Source organism: Rhinoderma darwinii, chromosome 2 (genome assembly GCF_050947455.1).
Source record: "Rhinoderma darwinii isolate aRhiDar2 chromosome 2, aRhiDar2.hap1, whole genome shotgun sequence".
Taxonomy (NCBI): Eukaryota; Metazoa; Chordata; class Amphibia; order Anura; family Rhinodermatidae; genus Rhinoderma; species Rhinoderma darwinii.
In genome coordinates, this window is record NC_134688.1 from 280,579,852 (window position 1) to 280,592,087 (window position 12,236).

At 38.3% G+C, this 12,236-nt stretch overlaps 1 protein-coding gene across 1 annotated transcript in view; it reads right to left on the bottom strand.

The window, feature by feature from the left end:
- The window catches only part of LAPTM5 (lysosomal protein transmembrane 5), a 58,311-nt gene that overhangs the window by 18,174 nt on the left and 27,901 nt on the right, over positions 1–12,236 (bottom strand). Inside the window, exons 2-3 of the mRNA XM_075850552.1 lie at positions 10,296–10,389; positions 1,482–1,558 (exon numbers count right to left, since the gene is read on the bottom strand). Of these exons, the coding sequence (XP_075706667.1) occupies positions 1,482–1,558; positions 10,296–10,350 (132 nt within the window). The 5' untranslated portion in view covers positions 10,351–10,389. The remainder of the gene's footprint in view (positions 1–1,481; positions 1,559–10,295; positions 10,390–12,236) is intronic.

Genomic DNA, 12,236 nt, shown 5'->3' on the forward strand with positions numbered 1-12,236 from the left:
GATAGAGAGAGGACATGATGTTAGAGACAGCGGACAGACAATCACTGGTGTTTTGTATTAGAGCAGGGGTGATGTCACGGGAAGAGGCATATAATTGGATGTCATCAGTGTAGAGATGGTACTGGAAGCCAAATCTGCTGATGATTTGTCCAATAGGGGCTGTGTAGAGAGAGAAGAGGAGCGGACCTAGGACTGATCCCTGAAGAACCCCGATAGCAAGGGGTAGAGGAGAAGAAGGAGAACCAGCAAATGACACAGTGAACGAGCGGTCAGAGAGATAGGAGGAAAACCAAGAGAGAGCAGCGTCCTTGAGGCCAATAGAGTGGAGCATGTTAAGTAGGAGTTTGTAGTCTACAGTGTCAAAGGCTGCAGAGAGATCCAGAAGAATCAATAGAGAGTATTTGCCGTTAGATTACAATTAAAGTACTGTCTGAGAAGGAAACGTAATTCACTTATTTATTAGATACAATATTCCCAAGAGAATTGAACTAGATTTATTTTGTTTTATCCGTAAATAGATTTTACATTGTTTTGTATATTAATTTGGTAATGTATTGAATATGTTTGGCACTGCATGTGTTAACCAATGAATAAAGGTTTTGTTTTTAGTCTTTTTAATAAAAAAAAAAAATCACAGAGATGACCTTTGATGAAGCATTAATGGCGAAACAGTTTGGTCATTTGTGATATTTGATATTTTTTTTATGAATACCTATTTTGTAAGTATAATAAAACAGCAAGGAAATACTCTTTTTTTAAAATCTGAATCCACGCATTCTTGCTTTTCTTCCGTGATCCCTTTGAGGTAGCGTTTGAAAAGTCTGTATCACTTGGAGGAGAAGCATTCTTCTGCGGAGGTTGACCGTTACAGGCACCCGTAGCTACACACACGAGGAGAGAGTGTGTCAGTGAGAAGGATGCCGTGTCAAAATATTGGAGAGGTGTGGAACGGAACGGAGGGAGTCCCCAAAAGAACGCTTTCCTGGCAGCAGTGAGCTCTATTTGAATTGACATTTTGATATTTTATTAAGAGACTCCAACATGTTTTACTGAAAAACAGCGTTCTCAAGGGGTATTGAGGCTGGTTATCTCTTTAATTAATGGTTAGATCAATGTTCATCATTCGCCACATTTAGATACTCACTAGTGAACTTTGGTTATTGGTGAATAACTACGGTGAAAATAAGTTACAGTGGTTAACAAGAATCTTGTGCTGTGGATAGACCAGTTAGATCATGGACATAATTAGGATAAATTAGGATAAAGATATAATAGTGTGAGGCGTTACACATGGATGTTGAATTTTTAAACTATGGTAGCTCTAACAATTATATAAAAAAAAAATCAAATAAAAGTTACATTTTAATGGAATTTGGTAACAGAAGGAAAAACCTGTTGCCTTAAGGAAAATTGTAAATAATTGTTTGTGAAATCCCCTCATCAGTCACTAGGGCAAAAAATGTTTGTGGCTGATCACCTACCTTTATGATGCCAGTCAGCATTGAGAGGCTAATCAGGAACAGGACCACAAGAAGGAAATAGCTTGAAACTGTATCTGCTGAAAAATAGGAACAGACATCTAAAATACACATTAAAGTTTATTTTTCCTTGTAGTGATAATCCACTAAAATTAACAAATTCATTTGTCATCATTATAATCATCAATGCAACTGTGTGAGTAAGATAAAGTTAATTAGAAATCCAAAGAAATTTAGAAAAGTTTAATAATAAATAAGATGTAATGAGAAATGAGTCAGTGCATGCGGCTAAATAGAATTTGCTTTATATTTGGATTTGGTCCATATTCACGTCTAATCCACATATTACAGCTCTGGTAAAATCCATCATTTATATAGAATTGTTGGTATTAAACATGTAAGGTAATAATGGGTGAATTATGTTGTAGATATAATGTTATATGATGAAATATGCTTTCCAGCAATCAGTTTTATATGCTTTGTGATTCATTCCCCAATTAAAGCCTCTACTTAATTTTAAAGGGATATACCAGAATAGTTTTCGTTACTGTTTTTACCATATTTAAAGAGGTTGCTTATATATCCTCAAGAAGACCCAGTTCATATGCCCTATTAACACATATGGAGATCATAGAGTGGGGTCCCCTGCTCTAGACCCCCCTCTATGAACCAGAATGTTTTTGAATATTATGTATGCAAATTCCCTTATGGCTCATTTCTGAAAAGGGTTGTCTCTGCTGAGAAAACCAATTTAATCCTTGTAACTGTAGAACTTTGAAAACAGTAGAATATTTGGAATAAGGGAGACAGTAATGAGAAGTTTTATGCTTTATATATTGAATTTGCAGGAATTGTTCCAAGCACTTGATTATACTAAAATGTCTGGCAATTGGCTTCCTTTTAATGTAATATGTGACACATTTATACCAAGGATAAACTTGTAATTTGTGTAAGATATCTGCAAGCAAAAAGATGTTGTCATCTCTATGGATCGTAATCTTAGTCAAATCACTAGTCAGGCCTCATATTCTATATTGAAAATCAAAGCTCATACAGAACGACCCCAACCGCGTTTCATTACGGATTTCCATGAAAATTGGGACGAAATGAACCTCATTTTGAACCGCCACTGGAAGATCCTACGTAGTGATCCAGTCCTCAATCATCTCCTGGGGGAGAGAGTATCCCTAGGACACAGAAAGGGTAGAACCATCTCTAACATTTTGGTTCAAAGTCACTTCTCACGAAATAACAGAACCAAACTGGCACATTAAACATGTAAGGTAATAATGGGTGAATTATGTTGTAGATATAATGTAATATGATGAAACATGCTTTCCAGCAATCAGTTTTATATGCTTTGTGATTCATTCCCCAATTAAAGCCTCTACTTAATTTTAAAGGGATATACCAGAATAGTTTTCGTTACTGTTTTTACCATATTTAAAGAGGTTGCTTATATATCCTCAAGAAGACCCAGTTCATATGCCCTATTAACACATATGGACATCATAGAGTGGGGTCCCCTGCTCTAGACCCCCCTCTATGAACCAGAATGTTTTTGAATATTATGTATGCAAATTCCCTTATGGCTCATTTCTGAAAAGGGTGGTCTCTGCTGAGAAAACCAATTTAATCCTTGTAACTGTAGAACTTTGAAAACAGTAGAATATTTGGAATAAGGGAGACAGTAATGAGAAGTTTTATGCTTTATATATTGAATTTGCAGGAATTGTTTCAAGCACTTGATTATACTAAAATGTCTGGCAATTGGCTTCCTTTTAATGTAATATGTGACACATTTATACCAAGGATAAACTTGTAATTTGTGTAAGATATCTGCAAGCAAAAAGATGTTGTCATCTCTATGGATCGTAATCTTAGTCAAATCACTAGTCAGGCCTCATATTCTATATTGAAAATCAAAGCTCATACAGAACGACCCCAACCGCGTTTCATTACGGATTTCCATGAAAATTGGGACGAAATGAACCTCATTTTGAACCGCCACTGGAAGATCCTACGTAGTGATCCAGTCCTCAATCATCTCCTGGGGGAGAGAGTATCCCTAGGACACAGAAAGGGTAGAACCATCTCTAACATTTTGGTTCAAAGTCACTTCTCACGAAATAACAGAACCAAACCGGCACTGAATCCTGGCTTTTACCCCTGCAAAATGTGTAAGGCCTGTCGAGTTCTAGTGGAGAAGAAAGAAATTCTAGATGCTCATGGCATAAACCACCGCATCACAGACCATATTAGATGCTCCACCCCAGGTGTGGTCTATTGCCTCGAATGTCCCTGTGGCCTCAGGTACGTCGGCAAAACGAACAGAGAATTCCGTGCACACATCAGAGAGCACATCAACTCCATTGTCAACTATGATAAAAACCTAAATGACTGTCAGCTCAAAAATAAATCATTTTGCCCAACCCCAATAGCCAGACATTTAAAAAATGCACACAACTCAAACTGGACCACTATGAAAGGTTGGGCCCTATGCCAAATACGCCTGGGCATCAGAAGGGGCAATCTAGACCTAGCACTCCTCAAGAAAGAGAGTGAGTGGATCTTTAACCTGAGAACAGTCAACCCCTCTTGACTTGATGAAAATTTGGGGTTTGGTTATTTCCTGTGAGTATAGTGGGTTTTCATCCCACTGCTCTCGAATAAATAATCTCTACACACCATCCTCTCTTCCATCTGCAATTCACCAAGATTGCAGGGTTCAAAAGACGTATACTGTTATTTAATATATTATTTAACTTAACATGGCACTCTACAACTGATTATTGCAATTCTCTATGCAGTCTCCCATAGTATCAATGGGAACTGCATAGCTTTATGCAGTTTCCCATAGTATCAATAGGAACTGCATAGCTCTACATACTTTCAGAGTTCAGTCTCTGATTGGGCGTCCAGGCTGTCAATCAAATCAGGACCCTATTTATAGGGCTGTTCAATGGCGGCCTCCCACACCTAGAAGAAGCCAGAATGCTGGCAAAACACTCGTCGGGTGCTTGGCCACTTTTTTAATATTACCTGGATGCATCTAACTGGCCCTCTTGTGTATTCTGCAACTCATACTTACCTACTGCTGAATCTGCCTCTGTACGGAGCTGACAGCCGCCTCGCCAGCACACTAGCGACATCTCGCGAGAGTTGAACGTCAGCCTGCGGTGTCTCACTCAGACAGCTGGGCGAGAACCAGCGAGACTCAACGCTCACTCACCGCACGGGTGCCTCCTCTCTGACGGGATGTTCCACTCCAGCTCCGTCCCCCTGTTAGCTCCAGGGATTTCTCTGAGGCTGTTCACCCGATTCGGGGACAGCTCTCTGGGATTCCCTGCAGGGCTCACTCAATACACGGCTGTCTCCTCCCAGACGGGACGCTTCACCCCAGCTCCGTCTCTCCGTTCATCTTCAGCGATATCTCTGAGGCTACTCACCCTGCTCGGGGACAGTCCTCTGGGATTCCCTGCAGGGCTGACCCGCTCTCCATAACAAGCTGGTTAGCCGCTTAATTGTGCTCACACTCTGCTGATTCAGCCAGAGTTTGTAGTCACAACCACATTACTTCATACAATTACCTAGCAATATCCTCCAGCAGCGCTATCCCAGTCATCCTGCTGGAGCTTTGCTATGGTCAATACAGGGCTCAACATTTATACCAGCCCCGTTTCAGAGTTAGCTACAGCAACTCTTTAGTAACACTAAGTGACAGCATATAGGTATATTTATCCCTAGTACCAGTCCATTATAGGCAGAGACCTATACAGACAGCAGTTCACATTGCAGCCTCAATAATTGTTATACCATCCTATTGGCCTAGGTATGTGAAGTTGGGGTCCTTCACACATACCTCTTTGCACCACAGGCATCTTAATCACATTTGTTTATTTTAATATACTAATAAAGGTTATTTATTATTAGACCACATACTCGTCCTCATCCCATTCCCTTCCCCTTATTTCTATATTGGAAATGGGTGTACTGAAGTAAGCAGAAAGATTATCAAAACTGGGGTTAATTAGTTTAGAAAGAAGACGGCTGAGGGGTGACCAAATAACTATGTACATTGTTACAGTTTTGATAAATGAGTCACTATTGTGACAAGGACACCTTAATACAATGGGGAGATTTACCAATACTGGCACACCATATGAGCGGGTGCTTCAGTCTATTACAGGGGGGATAAAGAGCACCATATTCTTTAAAGAGATGCATTCCCTGTTGAGGAATACAGAGCAGACTTGTCCAACTTGTTTTGTACAACTTAGGGCCGGTTCACATCAGCGATCGCTTTCCGTTCAGGGGTTCCGTCTGAGGTTTCCATCGTGGAAAGCCGTAACGGAAAGCCAAATGGAAACCACAGCTTCCGTTCGCATCACCATTGCTCTAAATGGTGACGGAAACATTGCTAATGGTTTCCGTTTGTCATTGTTCCTGCAGGTTTCTGTTTTTTTTGACGGAATCAATAGCGCAGTCGAAAAATGTAGGGAAAAACTATGAAGGAGCTGTAGTGTTTCACTAGATCATCATGAGGATCCGTGGTGGTTACAGCAGTTAGATCCCCACCGATTAGAAAGTGATGGCATATCTATGACTTCTAATAGTGGGAAAACTCCTTTAACTAATTGAATTCATTAATTCTATAGGTGCACAAATATACTCCAATTGGATTCCTCCTGACTACGATAGCTAGAACCACTGTGAATTGCAGAAATATATGTACTATATTGGTGAATTCTAAGTTGTTCTATATTATGGTGTATGGGATTTATGAGGTCAGAGATGACATGATGAGTCTTGCAAATGGCAGACTTTTTTTCAAATTATTTTTATGTTTTTTATCATGGTATTTGATGTACTGTGTGTATTCTATAGCTGGTAATTGATTTGTTGAGTTAAATTAAAGGGTTTGACCACGACCGGATAGGTCATCAGTATATGATCGGTGGGGGTTCGACACCGGACCCCGCACTGATCAGCTGCTCCGGGTGCCTCCCGGCATAGGATGTTTTGAACGGTATGCAGTAGTTGGAGTCGGAAGCAGATGGCTCTGATCACTGCATAGCAGCCATTCTGCAGAACTGCAGCTCTGCCACTATTCCGTGATTGCAGCCATCTGCTTCTGGAATGGATGTCCGGTGCCCGGAGGCAGCCGTAGCAGCGGATCGGTGCAGGGTCCTGGTGTCAGACTCCCACCAATCATATACCCATCCTGTGGATAGCTCATCAGTTGTCCAGTCGTGGAAAACCCCTTTAATGGTCAGCATTGCATAGATTGAACTGCACTGCATATTTTTTTATTGGGTTCTATTGTTTGACACAGTATGGGGCATTTCTTTGAAAATAATTATGATAACTCAATAACTAAATCCATGGATTTGGGTAAAAGGCTGTGTTTCCTTGCTGTTTGGCTTGGATATGCACTATTTATTATATGCTTTTATATTGTTTCTCTTTAATAAGGCTGTGGTAATTGTAGCACCAACTGTCTGAGCATGTTACATAATTATTGCTGTAAACAGTTATTAAGATAATGATAATCTGGCAAGAGAGATTGTGCCTGGAGTGGAAAGTATTTTCCACATATAACTAGTTTTTCATTGATTTTAGACAATAAAGATGTTTGTCATTGATTTGGCTAATATGAAGTTGATTGTATGTCGGTAATGTTAAGTAAGATTTACTTTACCTCATCAAAAATTAGTTTTCATTGTATTTATTTAGCCACATTCATTCCATTATTGTTTTTCAATTATATTTAAAGAAATTGCTTTAAATTGCAATCCATGCACAGTAAAGTGATTATTTTATGGTTTAATCCATTCATAATGTTCATGAGGAATGGTGAATTTTCATGAAACATTGATCTTATATAATCATGATTAATTTAATGAACAGAATATAAATTGACTCAATAAAATGCACATAAATCTATCATCTATCTATCTATCTATCTATCTATCTATCTATCTATCTATCTATCTATCTATCTATCTATCTATCTATCTATCTATCTATCTATCTATCTATCTATCTCATATCTATCTGTCTATCTATCTCATATCTATCTATCTATCTATCTATCTATCTATCTATCTATCTATCTATCTATCTATCTATCTATCTATCTATCTATCTATCTATCTATCATCTATCTATCTATCTATCTATCTATCTATCTATCTATCTATCTATCTATCTATCTATCTATCTATCTATCTATCTATCTATCTATCTATCTATCTATCTATCTATCATCTATCTATCTCATAACACCTAACTAAGATAGTTGGGCTAATAGATGCATATAGCAACTCAAATGAACTGTGTGATATACGAATATGAACAACTATATAAGAAATCACACATGAACCATTATTAGCGAAAAATAGACAATATTTAATTGAAAGACAAAATCATTAAAAATTACCCAGAGAAAAAGGATCCCCACAATGGTCGGGTCCCACAGCCTCTATAATAAAGTGTAAATACTGCATGCAGAAACTGGTATATAAGTAATACGATGAATATGGATAGAAACCATCCAAAGGAAAGTAATATAAAAAACCAAACAGCAGAAAGGTACAATTAAGGAGGCATACAGACCAGAACAATTGGGGGGGATCAACCCCAACATGTGTTTTGCACATAGCTTCTTACGGGGGCTATAAGATATATCTCATATCTATCTATCTATCTATCTATCTATCTATCTATCTATCTATCTATCTATCTATCTATCTATCTATCTATCTATCTATCTATCTATCTATCTATCTATCTATCTCTGCGCTAACAGTACTGCCTTATAGGGCCTGACTGCAAATAAAACAAAATGCGGACCCTCTTGCTAAACGGGACACAACAAGGTCCATAAAACTTCATCTAGGTCAAATAAAAATGCCCATCATTTTACTGGACCCATACTTTCACTTAAGTAAAATTATATAGGCCGAAAAGAACAATAAGTGCCAGTGCCCTCGTTTCCTCCTGGATCCTCCCACCCCTTCTTCTTCTCTCTTCCTACTTACAGTGATGTAACGTGCATCTGCATCTATGTGAGGAAGCGGAGCTTTCTTTATGGCGGGTTGCAGCAAGAAGTAGTCCTAAGTGCCTGCCATTAACAGCCCAGTACAGCAATGCCAGCCAAGCCAGCAGGACAGCCCTTGCAACTGAAAAGTCTTAGGTAGGAAGACTTGCCTGCCTGTCAACCCTTCCCTTCTGCACCACAGGATTTTATCACCTTTCGCCCAAGGTAGTTTCTGTGCCTGCACAGGTGAGTGCGGCTAACAGCACCCTCTCACAGAATGCTGACCCCCTAACACCTGGCAACCGATCCTGATTGGGGGTGGTTCAACTCTCTTAAAACCCCACCAATCAACAGTTTTGAAGAAGCCACGATACTCGTGCGAGCACTTCTTTCCCTTCATTCCCTTTACTGCTCAATACTGTCATACACCGACACACTTGTAACGGCGTTTCACAGTATTACTGCCTTCTCCAATGCTGAATTTTACAGTATTTAGCAGCATGAGCGATGAAGAGGAAGCAGCATGCGCACGAGTGCTGCAGCCCCTTCAAAACAAATGCTCTGCGGGGGTGGTGGGAGTCGGACTCCTAATGATCAGATATTGATGGCCTATCCTCTGGACAGGCCATCAATTTTCACTCTCTGGAAAACACTTTAAGGGCCTGTTCACATAACCGTTCGCTTTCCGTTCCGGGGTTCCGTCTGAGGTTTCCGTCGGGTGAACCCAGCAGCGGAAAGTGAAACCACAGCTTCCGTTTCAGTCACCATTGATATCAATGGTGACGGAAACATCGCTAATGATTTCCGTTCGTCACCATTCCGGCAGGTTTCCGTTTTAACGACGGAATCAATAGCGGCATCGACTGTGCTATTGATTCCGCCGGAAAACCGGAAACCTACCGTTAAGGCAGTCGACTCCCTTACAAAATGCTTTACTATTAAAAAAACAAAATAAAGTAAAAAAGTTACGCATATTTGGTATCGCCGCGTCAGTAACAACCCCGACTATAAATCTATTACATTATTTAACCCGCACGGTGAACACCGTAAAAAATGTAATAAAAAACTATGGAAAAATTGCTGTTTTCTGTGAATCCTGACTTAAATAAAATGTGATAAAAAGTGATCAAAAAGTCGCACCTACTCCAAACTGGTACAAATAAAAACTACAAGTCTTCCCGCAAAACAAAAACCCTCATACAACTGCACCGGCAGAACAATAAAAAAGTTATGGCTCTTCAAATATGGAGACACAAAAACAAATAATTTTGAAAAAAAAGTGTTTTCACTGTGTAAAAGTAGTAAAACATACAAAAACTATACAAATTTGGTATCGTTGCAATCGTAAAAGCCTGCTGAATAAAGTTATTGTGTTGTTAATACCACACGGTAAACGGCGTATATTTAGGACGCGAAAAAGAGTGGCAAAATTTCAGGTTTCTTTCTATTCCCCCCAAAAAAAAGTTAATAAAAGTTAATCAATAAATAACATGTACCTCAAAATGGTGCTATTAAAAAATACAACTTGTCACGCAAAAAACAAGACCTTATGCAGCTAAAAATAAAAAAGTTATAGCTCTTGGAATGGAAAAACGTAAAAAATAGCTTGCTCATTAAGGTTTAAAATAATCTAAAGGGAGGACATAATAATGCAGCATACAATGTTATTTCTTCCTGTAAATAAAAACAGGAATGCATTTATTATGCCATCTACTCCACTCAGAAAAACAGCAGCTATATCACTGTTGTGTATTAAATAATTCCCATGAACTCACCAATGTAGTTAAAATGACTCTGTTCGATACAGCAGCAGTTCTTCCTTTTGTTCATCTCAACGGAATATTCAATAAACAGGATAATGCTGACTCCCTGTAACATAAAAATGCAGACTCAGTACCGGATACATATTTCAGAGGGAATTATGGAATATCGGATATTATACACATCTTTATAGCATTGATTGAGGCTATGCTGTAATAAAACATAATCGGAGATGGGGAGACAGATTAACTAAGACCAGAATAAATGAAACCGGGCCATAGAGAACTTGTTAGCATTCTTATTTGTTCTATACAAATGGCAAGTTATAGGGACTATAGATATCAGGTTTTAACTTTTTTATTATAGAAATAACAACTTAGCAATGAATGGAAAAAAAAATTACTGTAATATAAACTTCTTTTTCTGTCGTGCACCATTTCTAGTTCTCAGAATGAAGCCAGTAATATAAAAAACATGAGCTTCTTTCCTTAAATGGGTTTTCCAACCATTAGGCATGATGGCATATCGCTAGGATATGCTATAATTTCCTGATCAGTGGGGTTCCAACTGCCAGGACCCACAAACGATCCTTAGAATGAAGAATGTGCAGTGAACTGCAACACAACTTCATTAAATTGGTCCCTGCATTCTGGGACCCCCACAGATTATAATATTATGGCATGTATCCTTGCGTTATACTATAACACTAAAGGATTGGAATACCCCTTTAACAACTGCATACAGTAATCCTCTTCTCGGATCTTCAAAGAAAAAGTAAAATAAAAGGTTTTGGTTTCCATTTCCTAACACCATTTCCCTTATAATTTAACCATTTAACTTAACCATGTAATTTTTTTCTTCATAAAAGGCATTTCTAGCAAAAGTGAAGTTTCTATTAACCCCAATTTTGGCTTTAAGGACCAAGAAAATGTTTTCATTTTTTGCATCTGGCCTTCACTGTTACCCTTAATAGATAACTTTATTGTATGGGTTATTATGAGTACAGAAATTCCAAATATGTATATGTGTTTACTGTTTATTGACTTTTATTTAAATAAAAATTTATTATTTTAAAGATTATTATAATTGTTTAAAGTATTTAATTATTTTTTATTATATAGTCCCATTAAAGTGACCCTCCAGTCAAAAACAAAAATTAACTATAAACTACAAAATTATAGATAATGTATCTGGTGGCCTTCTCCTGCTTGCTTCTGGTTCTGTTGTCCGGTATCCAAGATGGCTGCCCCCATACCCTCTACTGTTCTCAGATGGACCAGCGCTGATGATGTCAGCACTATATTCAACAGTCCGTGGCTTAACAAGAAAGGTGCATGGTCTAGTGGAAACGGGATGTGGCTTTAGATGTGACACCGTGCGCCAAAAATGTGCCAAAATTTTGCTGCAAAAAACTGGCGATAACTAAACCAACTAAAAGGTGGTATAGGGAAAAGAAAAGTTTATAGCATGTTTATCTAGGTGCACCAAATTTATCATACAGCATGCACCACTTTGATAAATTTGGTGCATTTCTGACTGCTTTGTCTAAGTTTAGTAAATCCCATTATCTTTTACTCTATGATTTTTCTTATATTCTTATTCAATATTCTTTTATCATTCCATTTTATAAGATCATCATAGTCCTCTATAATTCCTCTACAGCTTTAGTTCATTTTATTCATAATAAGGAATGTAAGTTCAAATTGTGGGCCATCGTAAGCTTTTAGATGTGGTACAATGCATTATTTCTAACTTATAATTAATCATCAATCCTGAAATATTTCCAAAATCATCCAAATCCTTGTCGGATTAACTAGTAAGCCAAGTGGCTTAGTTAAAAATGTGTATTTTCATTCTGGTTGCCACGACTATCTTTCGGTAAAGAGTGTACATACCACAGGGGCATCCCATGCAACTGATATGGTGCCCTGGAGATAGGGGCTCCATTCCAGGTT